This window comes from Balaenoptera physalus (assembly GCF_965194825.1).
Source record: "Balaenoptera physalus genome assembly, chromosome: 18".
In the NCBI taxonomy this organism is placed as follows: domain Eukaryota; kingdom Metazoa; phylum Chordata; class Mammalia; order Artiodactyla; family Balaenopteridae; genus Balaenoptera; species Balaenoptera physalus.
Genome location: NC_138899.1, coordinates 48,981,514 through 49,003,867, shown reverse-complemented (window position 1 = coordinate 49,003,867; position 22,354 = coordinate 48,981,514). Strand labels below are relative to the sequence as shown.

The window sequence follows — 22,354 nt, the reverse complement described above, 5'->3', positions numbered from 1 at the left end:
GAAAAACCCCCTTTTTCTTAATTCTTAGCTTTTGAATAAAGAGAGTCCCTTTTGTTCGCCAATCTTCTTGACTTTATGACATTTGAAGGCTATTCTGCAGTTAGCTTAAAAACAGGAACTGTTGCACATCTAGAAGGTTAGAGCTAACGGCAAGTCAAAGAGTCAGAGTGGGAATGACTTTGGAGGGAAACTATCCAGCCTCCTAATGCAGTGATCCTTTACACAACCCTCTTGAAAGTTAGTGATGGAGCCTCTGACTCAACACTAATTTGACAAAAAATGTTTCCACTTTGCAAGAGTTGCTGCATGAATACCACTAATAGTTTAAAAATGAACATTAAAAGGATTATATTACTAAAATTACTGTCACTTTTACCCATTAATGATAATTACTGGTGAAAGTGCTATGGTGACACAATTTACTCTAGCCAGTAATGTCTCCCAAGAGTTGCTTGTTCCAAAAACAGTCAGTCATCTGTTTTCTGTATTACACTAGTCTGTCAAATTCTTCCTGCCTTGGGGCATCCTCTCCTGTGTTAAGGCTGCCCTCGATGTTGGCTTCGTTAATATTATGCTGCTTCTAATTTTCTTGAAGAACATTGGGTACCTGAGGAAGGAAGCTATTCAGGAAACAATATTTTAAAATCCTATCACAAAATAATGTCTAATTTCATCTAAACACTAATGCCTATTTATACCATTTTCAAGTAACACATAAATATTCAATTTCTCTGCTTAATTTTCCCAGTCTGCCCTAGGGTATACTTATTTATCATCAAAAGCCAAATACTATTGAGTTCCTCTTTTACTCAGCAAGATAATCACTTCAGACTTTGAGCAACCTTCATGACCAAGTTCAACAACACTGAATGGATTTCCTTCAACTTTAAGGATTTAATGTCAAAATGACCAAAAATAGGAAGAGAAAAGAGACAGTCTATTAATAAAGAAATAGAAAGCTGGCTCCCCCATGACCTTTTGACACATTGATATTTTCATCTCAAAAGATATACAAACAATAGTACAGAAATACTGGGGACAAAAGCTGGGATAAAAGGATAAGAGCACAATGGTTGTGCTAGGTTGGTTACTGGAACAATTGACAGCCCAGGCTCTTGCTAGCATTTCAAAAGTTCAACTGCACAACTTTCCATTTCAAATTAACAGAATCTAAAAGTCAGGTAATTTTCTGCTGTTGGAAATGTGTTAAAAGATTAAGTTTTCCCTAACAATTACCACGATTTTTGTCAATATTTTTACTCATTTAACTACTAGATCCTCGTTCTGCAACACAGATCAGCCATTTTGCAAATGCATGCTTTGGCTATAGGAAGATAAGAAAAAAGTTAACAGAACAATTTTTTTACTCTGTGTCATAAAACTCAAAAGAATAGTCTCCATAGATTATTTATATTAGGAGTTGGCAAACTTTTTCTGTAAAGGACCAGATAGCAAATATGGGACAAATGGTCTGTGTCCCAATTACTCAACTCTGCACTTGTAGCAAAAAGGCAGCCACAGACAATATGTAAAGAAATGAGTGTGTCTATTTTCCAACAAAACTTTATTTACAAAAAGAGGTGCAGGCTGATTTGGCTCAAGGGCTGTAGTTTGACCTACATTTTTACTTTACATATAAATAACAATATGCTCAACTGAACACAAAATGGAAGAGATGTCTTTCAGCCAGTTAAATATGTATCATTTGTTTGGCAAATCTTCTGAGTGCCTTCCATGGTATTTACTATGTGCACACAGTGTGCTAGGTCCTACGAGAAGAACGCATAAGGCCATATTCTCGAAAAATGCACAATCTATTAGAAGCACAAGACTAAAGCAAATAAAATGAGGATAACCAAATATTCTATACATAATTTATATGACAAGACTATAATGGTTTATAAAAAATAGACTATTATCAAGAGCAAATATTAGGAGAAGATTTTTTGGAGAATGCAAGAATTGTTAAATCACATTTTGTTAGATTCAGTCAGTTAAGAATTAGAGAAAAGGTATTTATGGCAGAGAGAACATCAGAAATAAATTCAGAGAAGTAGGAATAACTATGCCAGAGGTACACTGGATAGTATAACCAGTTCAACAGAGACAGAGGACAGTCACTGAGAATTTCAAGTTCATGGTCTCTTATCTGTAACCTTTTCAGTCAGATATTTCAGAATTGAAGTTTTTCAGACTGTAGAAAGGTCAAAAAGGTGTATACGCTGTAAAATCATAACACACCCAGAGCAACTTAGAGCAGCATCCTCTAATTAAAAATTTTATTATTTCTGCAGCATGAATATTCACATTTGATGGAACCTCTTATCAGTTCAGGTCAGATTTGGCATCAAATCCGTTTGGACACTAAAGTTACTTTAAAAATTTTGGTTTTCAGAGCATCCTGCATTTTTGACTTATAAAAGGGGATGTAGACATATTTAACTGCTTGAAGGACCTAAGCAATTCTGTTTTGGTTGCAATTTTGTCTGATTGGTTGCTATAGTTTTTTTGACTAGCATACACACACACACACACACACACACACACATATATACCCACAAACACACACATACATACACATATATACATATATATAACAGTTGGAAAAAAGGTGAAATTTATACCATCCCTGGTACGTGTGTGTGTGTTCACAAAATGTTTAAAGGGAATACATTAGATTACAGAAACAAGATGAGTCTGTTAAAAGACAAAGAGATTTGTGATTATGCCTGAAATAAGACAACATTCAATGTCTATCTCTGAAATTGAAGAGAACAACTTCCCATCAAATACAAATAATAATTCCACTCAGAACTGACAATCTGACTTGGAAGGGCTCATGGTGACAACAATCCACTGGCTTGGAAAGTGTACACTGTGTAAATAACTACTGATTAGGGAGACAGTTATCTAAGGAGTACTCAGTGTTCTACACAAAGAAGATGCTACTGTGATTGAGTCCTCAATTACAGTACAATAAGTGTAACTGATGTTATCAAAGTTATAGCACCTCCATATTGTAATAAGATCAAAAGTACTGATTGATATGATTTCTGCCTAGAATATAAACAGGGTGAATCTGGGCTTAGTAATAAAAAAATTTATGAATAAGTGATGTTAATATAAAGATTTCTTTGGTAAAATTCATAAAAGAAATCTGTGCTATACAATAAAGATTTAAATGATTTTCCCCCGATGATTGGCATTTAATCTCTCACTCCAAAACAAACCTAAACAACAAAAATTGGAGTCTATTTTCTACTTGTCATGTAGTTAATATTATATAATATTCATAAGAAGGGCAATGAAAATGGTTTTTAAATACTGGATGAGCAGTAAACCAATCAGTGTGAGGATGTACCATAATGACGTTTAACAAAGAACTACACACATAACTCAAAGTAAAAAAAAAAAAAAAAAGAATCAAGGTTTCAAGATATGTTGTGCTGGAGAAGTCTGAGAGCCTCCTCTCCTAATTTCTCTTCTCTGGGGCATTTTGGAAGGAGACAAAATGGTATGTGAGCCTTGCACATCTACACAGAGAAGCCATCTATGAGTGTACACAAAAGCTATTCTCTAAATGAGTTTCCACAAATTGAAGCTGTGTTTTCCAGTGAGAGACTCCTGCACACAAATGAAAACCTGTATAACTATTAGTGAGACTCTCTAGGAAAAGTCTCCCACCAGACACCCCTTGATACTATTCATGGGGTCTCAGTCTCTTAATACCATCAGAAAAAAAAAAATGTCACATGGTAGAGATGGGGGTGGAGATGGGGTGTCTCAGGGCATTTGTGCTCCAGTAAAGCACACTAAGGTGTTTGTGCCCTTTCAAAAATACTATACTGCAAGTTCCCTGGGTCCTTAACTTCTAACCTGGGTCAAACAGTGAAAATACTGAAGACATTTTCACCCCTTTCAGAGATGTTGAGCTCTGGGCTCAGAACTATTTAGACTATTGAAAAATCCGTCCTTCAAGAGGGGCAGGGTGGGGCAGAAGACCTAAATAGACATTTCTCCAAAGAAGACATACAGATGGCTAAGAGGCATATGAAAAGATGCTCAACATCACTAATTACTAGAGAAATGCAAATCAAAACTATAATGAGGTATCACCTCATACTGGTCAGAATGGGCATCATCAGAAAATCTACAAACAACAAATGCTGGAGAGGGTTTGGAGAAAAGGGAACCCTCTTGCACTGTTGGTGAGAATGTAAATTGATACAGCCACTATGGAGGTTCTTTAAAAAGCTAAAAATAGAATTACCATATGACCCAGCAATCCCACTACTGGGCATATACCCAGAGAAAACCATAATTCAAAAAGACACATGTGCCCCAATGTTCACTGCAGCACTATTTACAATTGCCAGGTCATGGAAGCAACCTAAATGCCCATTGACAGATGAATGGATAAAGAAGATGTGGTACATATACACAATGGAATATTACTCAGCCATAAAAAGGAACGAAATTGGGTCATTTGCAGAGACGTGGATGGACCTAGAGACTGTCATACAGAGTGAAGTAACTCAGAAAGAGAAAAACAAATATCTTATATTAACACATATATGTGGAATCTAGAAAAATGGTACAGATGAACCAGTTTGCAAGGCAGAAATAGAGCCAAAGATATAGAGAACAAATGTATGGATGCAAAGGGGGGAAAGTGGGGTGAGGGTGGGGGGATAAATTGGGAGATTGGGATTGAAATATACACACTAATATGTATATAATAGGTAACTAATAAGAACCTACTATGTAAAAAAATAAATAAAATAAAATTCAAAAAAAATGATACAAATGAACTTATTTACAAAATCGAAACAGACTCACAGACTTCAAAAACAAACTATGGTTACCAAAGGGGAAATGTGGGGTGGGGGGAGGGATAAATTAGGAGTTTGGGACTAATATATACACACTACCATATATAAAATAGATAATCAACAAGGACCTACTGTATGGCACAGGGAGCTCTAGTCAATATTCTGTAATAACCTATATGGGAAAAGAATCTGAAAAATAATGGATATATGTATATGTATAACTGAATCACCTTGCTGTACACCTGAAACTAACACAACATTGTAAATCAACTATACTCCAATATAAAATAAAAATAAATAAAAATTAAACCTCTTGTAAATCAAGTATACGTCAATAAAAAAATTAAAAAGAAAAAGTGGGACAGGGAGGTGCTAGTTCTAGGCATTGGGATATACAAATCTTTGGATAAGCAGAAGAATCAAAGTAGAATCTGAAGCATTTGGGAAACATTCCTAATTTGGCAATTCTCTCAAAACTTCCCAAGACAAAGGAAGAGGCTATCTAGTTTAAAATCATTGACATGGCACTAAAGAGATAGTTGTCCCTCTCACAGGTTTTCAGGGAAGACAATTCTCAACAAAGGTATACAATACATAGGTATAGTCTAGTGCCAGTCACCAATTACTAAAATTGTTTTGGTCCCTTTTTTCTACATTATGGTTAAGTCATCAGTGGTAAAGGAATAACAGCACAATAGTTAAAAATACGACTTCTGGGACTATCATATTAAGTGAAGTAAGTCAGATGGAGAGAGACAAATATATCACTTAGAGATGAAATCTAAAAAAATAATATAAATCAACTTATTTACAAAACAGAAACAAACTCACAGACATAGAAAACAAACTTATTGTTACCACAGGGGAAAGGAGAGGGGGAGAGATAAATTAGGATTATGGAACTAAGAGCTACACACCACTATATATAAAATAGATAAATAATAAGGATTTACTGTATAGCACAGGGAACTATATTCAATATCTTGTATTAACCTATCATGAAAAAGAATCTAAAGCTGTATACCTGAAATAACACAATATTGTAAATCAACCATAGTTCAATTAAAAAAATTTAAAGAACTAAAAATAAAAACATGACCTCTGGTCAGAAAACATGAGTCTTGGCTTCACTGCTTGTTAAAACTGTGACCATGTATAAAAGGAATTAACTGACTCTTTGATAAAAATAGTCTTCTAAGATCACTGCAACTATTACATACAATAATGAACACATACAGAGCCTGGCAAATAATATGTGACACATAAAATGGTGGTGGTAGTGGTAATGATAGTAGTAGTAGTGGGTGTTGTTGCTTTTATTATTATTATAATAATTATTATTATTATACCTTAAAAGATGAAGGTAAGAAAAGAGAAATAATCAAGGCCAATGCAATCTAATTTATTTATTCTTCTAAGTAGAGAAATAATTAAAACTACTGTTTTATATGCATAAATGGCCAAAAGATGCTAAAAAACTGAAAGCACTACTCTATAAAACTAGAATATATGCAATTATGGAAAATAATCTAAGTTTTATGATATATGTAGAGGACAGGGTAATTGTCAAGCCTTTGAAAGCAAGTACACACATTAATTGCATAACTTTGAGACTGGTAGAGACATTCCCAAGTAGTATTTCTGTAATATGTATTTCCTCTAAAATGGAGGCCTAATTGCTTAGTTATTCTAAATTGCAGAATGGAAAACAAAGGAGCAGTTTTGGCCATGTGGGTAAACAACAGATTTCTAAAAGCTAATTATCTCTTTATTTAATAGACTGAAGTTGTACCAAATGAGACATTTAAGTCTAATAAATAATAAATTGTAATCTAAAGACTAAAATATAGAAGCTGCTCATATAGTTTTTATTGCTCCATTAAATAAGCTCTTATTTACCTCCTTCACAAAACATAATTATACAACATTGGGTCCATTTCAAGACCATTCTGATGTGCTATTTAAAAATTAAGTGAATCAACTTACAGACTCAGGAAGTCTTAAAGCATAATATTTGAATTCTATTCTCAAACGCCCTATTCGTTTCCATGATTAAGAGACAGAAGTGCAGCTTTGAAAAAGTTGTACATAATCACATAAAATCACTATCTGTCTTACTAGAAATGATCACACATAAGGATAGCTACACACTTTAAATAAATTTCACTGTCTATACTTACTAATTTCTACATCAGATATTTAATACTTTCAGTATCTTCTAAATAAAAATAATTCAAATTTAAACATCAACCTCAGAGAATGTATTCAAAATTCAACCAATTAAACAAGGACATCATGAAAATGTAGTTAATTTGCTTGTTTGTTTAATGTAATACCAAATCATTCAACAGAAATATCTACAACTGCATATGTGAATATTTAAGAGACCTCCAGGCTCATCATTTTTAAAGAAAACAAAAATGAGACAAATGACCTTTTAATGCCATTACATAATACAAGATGCTGTGCTTCTTAGTTTTGCTGCTCCAAAGGATTTTTAATGCTTCATTTTTCTTCTTAGGGAAACATCCCACTAACCCATGTTTATTTTCATTCTACTAACAAAAAAAACATTCTGAAATGATAGTGATAATAAATAGTAGACTTGAAAATAGTTGCTTGCTGTCTTGCCAAGGGCAAGTAGTGATTTATGATGGATAAGAAAGAGCAGGGATTGAATTTACTCTACTGCCTCGGGTGATGGTACAAGAATTTGTACATCTGTGAAAAAACACAGTTCTTATGTGTATGGTGAAAATGCTAAAGTCATGAAAATATACGGAAGGAAGCTTCCTGTGGGTTTAGGGTAGGGTTATGTGAAGATTTTTCTCCTTCTCTATCATTCAGGGGTATGTGTTCTACATACAGAAATAAGAAAAAACAAGAAGTTCCTGGTCCAGAGAGGTGACAAAGCACTACTATAAATTCAACAATTTGCCCTTCTACATTCTTTTGAAGAAAGCCAGGGCAACAACTTCTACAAAGATTAGAGCAATACTATATTCTGTATGAAAATATAACACCCAGAAAGAAAAATAATATAAAGTTTTAGCTGATCCTCACAATAAGATGTTTAAAAACTTCACACTATTAGCATATATAGCATAGTAAATATATATGAGCCTGGTTATCCTATCAGTTTATAAGGAGTTTTATAACCAATATTTTAAATGAATAAGTTTGATATACATTAATATTCTCTTTAGTTTTGAAGACCAAATTTCATCTCCAGCACACACCAACACAGCCAGTCTCTATTTTCATCTCATTATCCTGTCTTACTTTACTTCTCATAGCTTTTTATAATCTGAAATTATCTTACATATGTGGTTGTCTGATTCACTCATTATAATTTTAAACTTCATCACAGCAGAAATCTTATTTATCCTTATTTATCACTGCAATCACAGCATATAGGAAAAAAAAAACTGTTGATGAATAAAAGAAACAAAAGTGGCCTAGCTATTAATTTTTTCTATACCAATAAAATAATAATGGAAGACCACAGCAATTATATTTTTCATAATAATACAATGTATTGACAAAAAGCATGTTCTACATCTAATATGGAAAGAAAAAGGTGACTTCATATTTGTACTATTTTTAAAACAGTACTATTTTTAAACATGAAAAAAGGTATCAACAAATAATAATATATTTGATTCTTATATGACTTACTTGGCTATAACAACTACATTAATACTGAGACTGAATATTTTGTTTTTCTCTGCTATAATAATCATGTTATGGTTAAAGGAAAATTAAAGACCATTCAGAATAATCATCATTTACTGGGATTTTAGAAGAGGTCTTTTACTTTGGTGAGAAAATTATATATTTAGGTGCTATGAAATTTGGGATATAGCCCTAAATTCTTTAAAATTCTACAGTCTACAGGAAAATAATTCAAAGTTGATTTCCAAAATTTTCAAAAGAACTGTATCATAGCTTTCTATTGTATCAAATGCTGTATGATCTTTTATCAAATGATTGATTAAATCTATTAAAATATTCACATAATATATAGTATTAAATTATTTATTTAATATTGTTTATATAAATCAATGTTAGCCAGACTATCCTTTGAAGAATACTCTCCCGGAAAATGTCAAAATGTATGGTACATATGGACCTCAGCATATAAAGGCTTTGGGAGCTCCCATCAAGTGAGAGCCTTACATTTATTTGAAACCCATCTACGATAATTTCCAGACCATGTTTGGGAAGAGATAGTATAGAAAAATTTCATAAAATAATCCAATAGGTCAAATAAGATGAGCTCCAATTTACCAAAGATGTAATAGAAAACTTTCCTTAAATTTATTTGAAAAATCAAAAGTATTCAAATTTATTTTAATAATTGAGAATAGAAAAGTAACAACCTCAACATAAAATTACCTATCTGAAAACAACATAAACCAGCTATTAGCCATAATTGATCATCAAATTTTAGAACAGTTTTGATAGAATTCAGAAACAGACCCTAGTATATTAAAAATTATACATCAAATATATGAATGACTAAGAAAGAATTACAAATAACTGGAGCAGAATAGTATTATGAATAACTTAAACTAAAAAAAGATTGAAGCAGAATATGAAATTGCTGAAGGGATGATTTTCTAAACCTAAAGATGATAGAAAAAAAATCACAAAAACAAAGATTATAATAAAACATTACATAAAAAGAAACACATGTCAAGATATAAAAATAAAAAGCCGAATTGAGGAAATCTACTTAAAAGGTAAATATTGATGCATAATAAGCTAACACATAAATCAATTAGGAAAAAGACTAAGACAACACAATTCACCAAGGAGGATATACAAATGCACCATGAACACTTGAAAAAATGTCCAGATTCAGTAATATTCAAAGAAATGCAAGTGAAGATAATAAAATACAACTTTTTAATCTATTAAATTAACAAAAACCTTAAAAAATGAGAATACTCAACTAAGACACATTCATAAACTAAACGTTAAAAGTTGGTGAAATTAGAATAATACTTCTGGAAATCAATTTGGTAACGTGCACCAAAAGTCTTAAAAATATTTACCCTTTTCTATTCCATATTCTAATAATTACAAACATTTTCAATTAGTTATGCATAAATAAATATCACACTGAAAAGTTGGAAATAACTATTGTTCTATGACCTCACATTGACTAATGTGACATGGTATAGCCAGTGGAGGCAACGACATAGATATTACAAATTACAAATTAAAAATCACAAGTTACGTAACACATGAAACATTCAGGAAGTTCAGCAAGGTAATGTGAGACACTAAACTCACGTTGTTAAAAGGTACAAGCTTTTAAAACTGAAGGAAAAATGTGTCAAAATATTAACAGTGATTCTTTGGATTATGGATAATGGTCTTTGATCCACTACTTTTTAGGTGATTTTCTATAACATGAAAATATTATTTTCAAATTGGAAAATAAAATAAACTTAGTTATTTTTAAAAATGGAAACTTCCTTCAGGAGAAATAGAAATTTAAATGAAAACATTATTAAGATTACATTGGATGTGAGGTTTCATTAAAATTTTTGCTTCCTGTCAGGTTTCAACTTTCCAGACTGATTGCTAAAAAGGCTCTGTGTGACAGACCCTTAGGTAAAACCCACAAACAGTACACAGCCAATCTGCCATCAAGTAACTCATCTAGATGACTTGTTAACCAATACTAAATGAGCTAATGTTCAAATATCAGTATGTCTGGTAAATTAGGCAGTAATACATTATTTTAAAAAGGTGTCCAGAAGTTTCTTTTAAAAATCAGTGCTAAGTTTTCCTGATCTCCATTTTGTTAACACTTTAAGATATTTCTGAGAACACTTCCTGAATTTCAAATGTACTCCTATGAACAAGAAATTGTGCTTGGATAATTTTTTCCCCTAGAAGAAACATGTACAATACATTAAGCTACTCAGCTTGCTTTATTAAAGATAAAATATGTCTGTAAAAGTGAAAGTAAAGAAGGCAAAAAAGGCATCTCGCTTTACCCCAGGGAAACCTTAGGTGAATTTGCAGCCCTGAGTTGTAAACTATGGTAATTGAGCAGTGAAGTTGATGGATTTTAATTAAAGTCTTCTGCAATCCTTAGTGGCTTGGAGGTGGAAGAGACAGAATTTTGAGGGGGTAAAAATATAACTACAATTTACTTAATTCTTTTGCTTCTAACTTAGTGGTAACTTTTAGCTTTAGAAAATATACATATACGTCTCTGTAAAACAGTAGTTTTTCTACTTTTTCTTTTAAATTTTTTCCAAGAACGTTTTAATAAAGAAAATTTCAGGGACTGCCCTAGTGGTGCAGTGGATAAGAATCCACCTGCCAATGCAGGTGACACAGGTTCGATCCCTGGTCCAGGAAGATCCCACATGCCGCACAGCAACTAAGCCAGTGTGCCACAACTACTCAGCCTGCGCTCTAGAGCCCGTGAGCCACAACTACTGAGCTCATGTATCACAACTACTGAAGCCCGCGTGCCTAGAGCCCGTGCTCCGCAACAAGAGAAGCCACCGCACCGCAATGAAGAGTAGCCCCTGCTCGCGGCAACTAGAGAAAGCCTGTGCACAGCAACAAAGACCCAACACAGCCAAAAATAAATAAACAAAATAAATAAATTTTAAAAAACCAGAAAATTTCAAAATACAAAAGTAGAGAAAATGGTATAGTGAACACACCCTACCCTCCAAGTACCCATCACCCAACTTTACCAAGTATTATTTATAGCCAATCTTGTGTCATCTATACACCTGCCTACTTTCCAGTCATGCTAGGCTATTTTGACTGAAATCCCAGATATAATATCTTTTCATCTATAAAATTTCAGTACGAGTCTTTAAAAGAGACTTTAAAACATATTCACAACAATGTTGTCATGTTTACAAGAAAAAATAAAGCATTCAAATTTTTCAGACTACTTTTTTCCACATTTGTTTGGATTGGAGTATATATAAGTTTCATTTATTACAATTAGTCGATATGTCTCTTTAAGTCTCTTTTAATCAGTAAGTTTCCCCTCCATCATATTTTCCCCTTCCTTAAGAGTATTTTGTTAAAGAAAACAGATTACTTGTCCCAAAGAATTTCCCACAGTTTCCTATAGTTAATTTATTCACTGACATAAATTATTGCAGATTGGTTATTTAAGTAGTAGCCAAAGAACTGCTAATATAATGGAACTACAACAGTACACCAGAGGACCAAAATCACCTATGACCAATGTCAGAATGAAAACACTACTTGTTAGTAAACTAAAGTGGGGAAAGCCCATAAAAGAAAGAATTGCTCTACTGTTTAGCTATGCAAATAAGCGATCATGTCTTCCTTTTTCACAGAAGTATATTAAACTGCTGATAAAGTAACCCATATTAATCTTGGTGTACACAGTATAAATAGCAAATTTGATAGTACTCACCAGTCTTCATTTCTAACAGGCGTTTTTTCTTTTGTTGGCGTTCAAGTCTTTCCTTCTCTGCCAATTCTTTGGCTATCCTGGCACGTTTTTCTTTTTCCTCTGCTTCTCTTTTTTTGAAATTCTCCTTCATTGCTTGCTATTACAAACAAATTTTGGAAAATGATCAATATTAACCACAGTGATTCCACAAAGAAAATGGAAAATTATTAATCTGTAGAATTGTGATTAAATGTCCTTTAAGTAATGACTACTTCTTATATTAGTAACACAATCTTTTAAAATATTAGCACATGAACCTTTGTTAAATGTGTTATGTATGTAAAAATATAACTGTTATGTTTAAAGCACCTGCATGTTAGTGAAATCAACTAAGAGGAGGAAGACAGAAACTAAAGATAAAAGAGCATTTAATTTACAAATCAAAACCATTTTCCTATACATACTTCCAAAAGAGTGTCTAGGAAATGTATTAGTCTCCCATACCTCCTCTGCTAAGTAAACTATTGGGTACAAGAAAAATAATCACAGAAGAAATGATAGAAAAGAGCTGAAATTTTGTAATGGCTACCTTATATTACAAACCATCGTTTAACAATTTCTTTCATACAGAGAGAAGTGTCATAAGGATGACTAAAGAAATATTTGGCATTTCAAAGTCAGGCTCTCTGACTGTTCATCAAAACCAATAATGACATGTGAACCATAAGAAGATCTCAATAGATATGTGATTAGTTACTTTCTTATTTTTTAAAGTTTTATGCAAATCAAGAAATGCCACTCATGTGGCATCTGTGGGAATTAGCAGGTAATCATAGATTTTTCAAAGTGCCAACAAACAGCATGGCATCATATTACACTCTCCTGTGGAGACCATATTCTCAGTACCAATGAATCCAAACAGGTTATCTAATTGCTAGTTTATCACTAATAGAATTAAGTAGAAAAGTATATAATTAAACTTTAACAAGTAGGTGGCATGTTATTTTGGGGGGGAGGCTTTAATTTCTTCTTTACTATAATATTCTTTTTTTTCTCTTTACCCTAGGGATAATGCAAGTTCTTCATTAGAAATAAAATAAAGTTTAGTATTATTGATCAAAACAATAAAAGGAAAATTGCAAAGAAAAAAGGAGGAAAAAAAGCACAGAATAGAGGGAATATTAGACTCATCCATCCATCCATCCATGCAATAAACATTTACTGAGAGACTGAATAGTAAATGGTACTAACCTAAAGACTTGGGAAATAGAGATACAGTTCTAAAACAAGTTTACATTCTGTGTGATAGGGTGGGACAGGAGGCAAAGACAGACGATAAACAATTAAAATCTTTAATAAATATAGTACTACAAAAAAAATTAAAAGAATGATGTGATAGTATGCCTGGACAGTTAACTTACATTAGGTGGTCAGATAAGGCCTCCCTCTCTGATTTGATTCAAGCTCAAAGTCAAGGAGCTACCCAGATAATGATCTGGGAAAAAACAAATGCAAAGGCTGTTGGTGGGTTGGAGAGAGAAGAAAGAGGCCAGTATGGTGGTGTTAGATAAGGTCAGAAGATATGCTGGGGCCTGATCATTTAGGATCTTCTAGAACAAGATAGGGGGGGTTAGAGTTTCCTTCAAGGAAGGAGGAAACAACTAAAGACTTTCAAGTAAGAGAGTGCAAAACTAAGTACTCTAAGATACAAGTACTAATGAAGCACCTTTGTTCCAAACTATCTTTTCAAAGATATTTATATAATGAACACTCCTGGAAGATAGAGGTAGTGTCTACCTCTTAAGCAAATGGATTTGTTTACTGTCCAGTATGATAAACTGGGGCAAAGGTCAAATAGTCTTACTAATTCTGAAAAAAGATTGGGTTCCCTAAATTCAGGATTTCCTTTGAGTAATACAAAGCACTATGTGTGTAGGTATTAAACCCAGCCCTCTTCACATTGCCCTGTGCGAACCTGAGATCAGGAATCTACGAAATTATTTACTCTAGCTATGACTAGTGCTGTAATAAACCATTCTTCGTTTCTGACCCCATGGTCTTTTGTCTTTACCAACATCCACGAAACTATGGAAATCATGAAACTTTGATAAATTCTCAGACTCTTCACAGTTCATGATATATAGTAACACTAAATATTATTGCTAAGCTATGAAATACCAGCTGCAATAATACATATTTTAATATGCAATCCCTCCTTTCCTCAAAATGGAATCTGCATCCTCCATTCTGACTTAGAATGATTGTGTGCTTGTTCACTACAATGAAAGTAAGAGGCAGAAGCAAGACTTGAAAGCTATCTACAGTTTATATTTTTTCCACTATATGGCTTCATATTGATGATACGTTAAGCACCACCTATAAGACGACGGCTGCTAAAAAGTCAACATAAGTTAGGAAAAGAGAAGGCAACCTATAAAATGGACAACCATGAATAAATGGACAAATTCTTAGAAAGGTAGAATTTTCCAAGACTGAAGCAGGAAGAATTAGAAAATATAAGCAGACCTACCACAAGTAATGAAATTGAAACCGTAATTAAAAATCTTCCAACAAACAAAAGTCCAGGACCAGATGGCTTTACAGGCGAATTCTATCAAACGTTTAGAGAAGACCTAACACCGATCCTTCTCAAACTCTTCTGAGAAACTGCAGATGGAGAAACACTCCCAAATTCATTCTACAAAGCCACCATCACTCTGATACCAAAACCAGAAAAGAAATCACAAAAAAAGAAAATTATAGACCAATATCACTGATGAACATAGGTGCAAAAATCCTGAACAAAATACTAGCAAACAGAATCCAACAGCACATTAAAAGGATCATACACCACGATCAAGTGGGATTTATCCCAGGGATGCAAGGATTCTTCAATATACGCAAACCAATCAATGTGATATACCACATTAACAAATTAAGGAATAAAAACTGTATGATCATCTCAATAGATGCAGAAAAAGCTTTTGACAAAATTCAACACCGATTTATGATAAAAACTCTCCAGAAAGTGGGCATAGAGGGAACCTACCTCAACATAATAAAGGCCATATATGACAAACCCACAATAAGCATCATACTCAATGGTGAAAAACTGAAAGCATTTTCACTAAGATCAGGAAGAAGACAAGGATGTCCACTCTCGCCACTATTATTCAACATAGTTTTGGAAGTTCTAGCCACAGCAATCAGAGACGAAAAAGAAATAAAAGGAATACAAGTTGGAAAAGAAGAAGTAAGACTATCACTGTTTGCCGATGACATGATATTATACATAGAAAATCCTAAAGGTGCCACCAGAAAACTACTAGAACTAATCAATGAATTTGGTAAGGTTGCAGGATACTAAATTAATGCACAAAATCTCTGGCATTCCTATACACCAACAACAAAAAATCAGAAAGTGAAATTAAGGAAACACTCCCATTTACCATTGCAACAAAAAAAATACAATATCTAGGAATAAACCTGTCTAAGGAGGCGAAAGACTTGTACTCAGAAAACTATAAAACACTGATGAAAGAAATCAAAGATGACATAAACAGATGGAGAAATATACCATGTTCTTGGACTGCAACAATCAGTATTGTGAAAATGACTATACTACCCAAAGCAATCTACAGATTCAATGCACTCCCTATCAAACTACCAATGGAATTCTTCACAGAATTAGAACAAAAAATTTTACAGTTCATATGGAAACACAAAAGACCCCGAATAGCCAAAGCAATCTTGAGAACGAAAAATGGAGCTGGAGGAATCAGGCTCCCCAACTTCAAACTATACCACAAAGCTACAGTAATACAGTATGGTTCTGGTACAAAAACAGAAGTATAGATCAATGGTACAGCATAGAATGCCCAGAGATAAACCCACGCACATATGGGCACCTAATCTACATCAAAGGAGGCAAGAAAATACAATGGAGAAAAGACAGCCTCTTCAATAAGTGGTGCTGGGAAAACTGGACAGCTACATGTAAAAGAATGAAATTAGAACACTCCCTAACACCATACACAAAAATAAACTCCAAATGGATTAAAGACTTAAATGTAAACTCCAAATGGATTAAGGACTTAAATGTAAGACCAGACACTATAAAACTCTTAGAGGAAAACATAGGAAACACACTCTTTGACATAAACCACAGCAAGATCTTTTTAACCCACCTCCTAGAGTAACAGAAATAAAAAGAAAAATAAACATATGGGACTTAATTAAACTTAAAAGCTTTTGCACAGCAAAGGAAACATAAATAAGACAAAAAGACAACCCTCAGAATGGGAGACAATATTTGTAAATGAAATAATAGACAAATGATTAATCTCCAAAATATACAAATAGCTCATGGAGCTCAATATCAAAAAAACAAACAATCCAGTTAAAAAATGGGTGGAAGACCTAAACATACATTTCACCAAGGAAGACATACAGATGGCCAAGAGGCACATGAAAAGATGTTCAACATCACTAATTATTAGAGAAATGCAAATCAAAACTACAATGAGGTATCAACCCATGCCGGTCAGAATGGCCATTATCAAAAAAATCTAGAAACAATAAATGCTGGAAAGCGTGCAGTGAAAAGGGAACCCTCTTGCACTGTTGGTGAGAATGTAAATTGATACAACCACTATGGAAAACATTATGGAGTTTCCTTAAAAAACTAAAAATAGAACTACCATATGACCCACCAATCCCAGTACTGGGCACATATCCTGAGAAAACCATAATTCAAAAAGAGACATGTACCACAATGTTCACTGAATCACTATTTACAATAGCCAGGACATGGAAGCAACCTAAGTGTCCACTGACAGATGAATGGATAAAGAAGATGTGGTATATATATATATATACAAGGGAATATTACTCAGCCATAAAAAGAAATGAAACTGAGTTATTTGTACTGAGGTGGATGGACCTAGAGTCTGCCATACAGAGTGAAGTAAGTCAGAGAGAGAAAAACAAATACCGTATGCTAACGCATATATATGGAATCTAAAAAACAAACAAACAAACAAAAAAAACATGGTATTGATGAACCTAGTTGCAAGGCAGCAATAAAGAGGTAGACATAGAAAAGGGACTTAAGGAAACGGGGTGGGAGGGTGAAACTGGAGCAAAGTGAGAGTAGCATAGACGTATATACACTACCAAATGGAAAATAGTTGGCTCGTGGGAAGCAGCAGCATAGCACAGGGAGATAGGCTCGGCTCGGTGCTTTGCGATGATCTAGATGGTGAGATAGGGAGGAGGCTTAAGAGGGAGGGGATATGGGGACATGTATATGCATATGGCTGATTCGCTTTGTTGTGCAACAGAAACTAACACAGTATCGTGAAGCAATTATACTCCAATAAAGATCTATTAAAAAGAAAAGAAAAGAAGTGTGGTCTCACAGACAAGTGTGCATATCTGTATGTGTGTGTGCATGTGCACCCGTGTATGTATGTATAAGGGAGATGGGAAAGGAAAGGTGGATTGTGGAGGACAAAGGATAGGCAAATATTTGGGAATCAAAGCTTATTTCTTGTTTGAGGGAAATGAGTAAGAGGAACGGGTAATAGATAAAAAATATATCATGTAGCTTATTTTTCAAACTTATTAAAGCATACAATTTCCAGATGTGAATTTTCTACTTTAATGACCGGATGCATTTCAATGAGAACATTGAATAGATCACCTATTGCCAGATATAAGTGCCACATCCTTTTAGTATTCCATCGGGCAATAAAAAGTCAAATTTACTTCTTAGGATCTATAAAAATAATGTTTACCTTTAGAAATAAGGTCTGAAGTAGTTCTTAAAGCTATTCTGTTTTATGGAAAATGCACTATAGAGTCTCATTTAAAAGCCTATCTCATTGAAAATGTATCTTATTCGAACATTATAACTATTAGAAGAATTTTAGCTGGAAAAATACCAACAGACAGCACAGAAATAGGCAGTTAGTCTGAAAATACTATCTCAGTTCAAATAGTAATTTGGAGTTTTCTTTTATCCTTAATTTTGAGAAGTAGAAGCAGCCTAAAACAGAAAAGTTTAGAAAACCGCATTACTCTAGATATAATTGCCTCTTAGTTACTTCAATTCTAAAATTTGAAGCCAGAAAGGAAAGTTAAAGGTGAGCCATATACATAGTTAGCTATAAGACAACAATTTCTTTTTTAATCAACTTATTCTTGACCTGGTTTTCCATATAGTCAGTTGGTAAATAAACTGCACTGCCACTAACTACTTTCACCTATGTAATGCCAAAACAAATTCTTTGAGTGCTTGCAGAACTTCCAGACACAGCCTGGTACATGCTCTTGTCTGAAAGATCTATGGGCTTACCAGTCTAGAGGATTTTAAAACGTCAGTCACATTTTGACTGTTCACTTCAAAGGCATAACCAATAATTAACCTGGGTTCCTAAGGCTCATATGATTTTTATGGTAATAGAAGATTCTAAAATATCTCTAAAAAATACAGAGGTATATTAATAAATGTACATACAAAAATATATAGATATATGTTAACAAATATACATGTGTCTGTATGTGTTCATGTGTGTGTATTTTGGAAGAAAATAAAATACACCAGTTCACAATTGTTTTCCTCCTATAGTTTGTTTTCTGCATAACTAAATGTAATAACAAGAACTTTCCCACAACTAGTTTAAATATACATTATAGCATTATAGAACACATTTTCTCTCAGAGAAAGCAAAATAACCCAAAGCCAGTAAATTTAAATGAATGTGTGTATGTGTATGTATGTAAAATTTAGAAGTCTTGCAGAGTATAATCCTCCATAAATCGTGGCTATTATCATAAATGTTATCTTTGAGTTTTTTTATATTTGCATTATCCTTTATTGTAAACTTCTATGACTTGCTCTTTTCACTCTACATTATATTTCTAAGATTCATCCATATTTTTATGTATAAACTGTGTTTCATTATTTATTCTCCTATCAGTGGGATTTGGGTTGTTTCCAATTTGGGGCTATGATGAACCACGCAGTTACAAACATTTTTGTATGTTTCCCTGTGTATATGTGTAAGAGTTTTTTCTAATGGCAGGTCTCATTGGTTCTTAGATCTGTTTAGAAATTGTTGACAGATACTCTTTAAGTGAAAGAGAACAGAACACTTTAGAACATAACATAAGCAGTGAGGATAAGTATTGCTTGTTTTTGTTCAAAAAATATATAAATATAAGAGTGCTGGGTCCCATTATAAAATATTATTTTACAATGTGGGTTAGGGTCAAATAGTTTGAAAGCCACTGCTTTCTAGGATAGGAGCACAACTGATGAATGAAAGGAGAGGGTTGTCTTCAGTCTCACTAGGTGATGTGAAAGTGTTTTCAAAGTGGTTGAGCCAAAGTACACCCCCACCATCAGTACATAACCATAGCCTACATACTCACCAAGACTGTTATCATCAGTTTTTACCTATATGGCAGGTATATACCTGCCATATAATATAATATAATAGTATCACATCATGCTTTTAACTTGTATATCTATGGTTATTAATTTAAGTATTTTCTCACATGTTTATAAAATATTTGTATTTCCTATTCTATGAAATGCCTATTCCTATCTCTTATCCACTATTCCATTAGGTTATCAATTTCTTAATGACTGTGGTTCTTTAAATATTTTGGATACTAATCTTTTGTTAGCTTTATGCTTTTTAAATATATCCTGGATTGTAAATGTCATTGTACTTTATGTATGTTGTCTTGCAGTAAACAGAAGTTCTCAAATTTATGTAGTAGTCAAAAATCTCTTTTCCCTTATTGTTGATACCTTTAATATATTATTTAAGAAATCCTTCCCTACATCAAAGACAACAATATTCCTCCATATTTTCTTCTTAAAATTTTAAATGATGTTCACAATTCAGTACCTACTTTATTTAACTGGGATCAACATTTGTGAATACAGTTGTGAATAAAATGAGCTGGGAATCCGATTTAATTTTTTCATATGAAAAATGAGTTGACCCATAACAATTTCACAAGTAGCCTATCCTTTCCCCCACTGATCTACAAAGCCATCTCTTCTGGATTTCAAGTGTCCATATACATGCTGATGTTTTGGGGCTGTTTTAGTACATTTGATCAATGTATCCATGTTTGCACCAATAACACTCTGTCTTAATTATGAGAGCTTATATCTTTTTTTTCTTCTGCCTTTTCTTCCTTAGAAATGACTGCACTATTCTTGGGCCTTTGCTTTGTCATCTATATTTCAGAATAGACTTATTAAGGGTTTTGAAAAGCTTATTAGGATTTTGAACAGAATTGCTGATTCTGTAGATTAATTGAGAATTGATATCTTTATATCAATATCTTTATATCAATATTGAATCTTTCTATTTATGAACATGATGTGGCTCTCCATTAAGTTTTGTTTTAAAAGTCTATTGAAAAAAACTTAGAATTTACCCCATTCAGGTCTTGGACATCTTTTGTTAGATTTATTGTCTGTATCTTCTCTTCCTATTTCTTATAAATGATGTATTTTTTTTAAATTATGATTTTTCAATATTTTGTAACTAATGTGTAAAAATGTAGTTGATTCTGTACATACCATTGATAAAATTTCTTATTTTTAATAATTTTCCTGTAGGTTCATTTTTGCATTATTCCTATGAATTATTCCTATGAATAATGCAAAAAGGAACCTACAGGAAAATTATTAAAATTATTAAAAATAAGAAATACATAATGGACGATTAGTTTCTTCCTTTTCAGTTTTTATCCTTTTCATTCTTGTCTTATTGTACTGTACTAGCTAAAAGTTAAATTTCCATTATTAGGTAAAGATGGTTCCCTTTGTCCTACATTTCATATTGAGGGATAGAGGGTTCAACCAGTTTATTGTTCTTGTTTTAAAATCTGAACAAGGGTTGAATTTTATCAAATGTTTTCTCAATCTATTGAAACTCTTAATGTAGTGACATGGATATTCTAAGTCTAAACCACACTTCCATTTCTGAGATAAGCTCAACTTGGACATGAAGAATTTACCTTTTTGAACATTTGGTCATAATTTTTTTTACACTCTATTAGTTTGGAATAATCGTTTAATTAAAATTTAGGAAAACTCATTTGTAAAACTTTCTGGGCCAAGTATTTAATTTGTTGGAAGATTTGAAGTCATTAAATTAAAAATTAGTCATAGACCCATTAAAGCTTTCTATTTATTTTAAAGTCAATTTCAATATGTAATTTTTTTTCCTAGGAACTTATCCATTTTATCGACCTTTCCAATTCTGGCCTACAAATTTTTACAGTATGCTCTTTTTTTTAGTATCTTCTATATCTATAGTTATATTCCTTCTTACATTCTCAATACTGTTTCTCTTTTTTCTTGATTAATCTCTTCAGAAATTTATCTAATTAACTTGTCTTATCGAAATAAGAACATTTTGGTTCTTAAAAATTCCCTAAAGTCATTTTTTCCCCTTCATTTCCTTCCTTCTATTTTTTCTGGATTGTATAATTGTTTTTAAATTTCTGAAGTCAGATGCTTAACCTTATTAACTTTGTCTTTCTGATTTTTTAATATAAAGACTTAGGGTATAAATTTCTTTACACCACTATTATTTTGGCCCACAAATTCTGATGTATTTTCAGTACTTTCAGGTCTGTCTTTTTCTATGATTTCTTCCTTGATACATGAATTATTTAGTATGTTTTTAGAATTTTTTTAAAAGGTTTTAAAAGGTCACCCTTTTTAAATTTTATTTCTAACTTCATGTTATTGTGGTCAATGAATAAACCTGAAACTTACAAATTTATTAAGATTTGTTTCACAGTCTCTAGTATGTGATTAACTTGATAAAAGGTCTACCTGTGATTGAGAAGAATATGTGTTCTTTAATTGCTGGGTTGGGTTCTATACACATGTATCAAATCAAATCTATTAATTGAATTGTTTAAAGCTCCCATAACTTTAGCAATATTTTTATGCTTGACTCATCAATAAGTTAGAGAACTTTGTTGAAGTTTTCTAATATAATGCTATCTGTCAACTTATTCCTATAGTTTGTCATAATTTACATGTTTATTTTGATGCCATGTTATA

General features: G+C 32.7%; 1 protein-coding gene and 1 long non-coding RNA gene across 5 annotated transcripts in view; one reads left to right on the top strand and one right to left on the bottom strand.

Moving 5' to 3' along the window:
* Window positions 1–22,354, bottom strand: part of DIAPH3 (diaphanous related formin 3) — a 569,365-nt gene that overhangs the window by 159,265 nt on the left and 387,746 nt on the right. For all 4 annotated transcript variants that reach the window (XM_082435809.1, XM_082435810.1, XM_082435807.1 and 1 more), the window contains one exon: window positions 12,268–12,403. In XM_082435809.1, the coding sequence (XP_082291935.1) occupies window positions 12,268–12,403 (136 nt within the window). The remainder of the gene's footprint in view (window positions 1–12,267; window positions 12,404–22,354) is intronic.
* Window positions 1–22,354, top strand: part of LOC309647946 — a 908,978-nt gene that overhangs the window by 855,736 nt on the left and 30,888 nt on the right. The window lies entirely within an intron of this gene.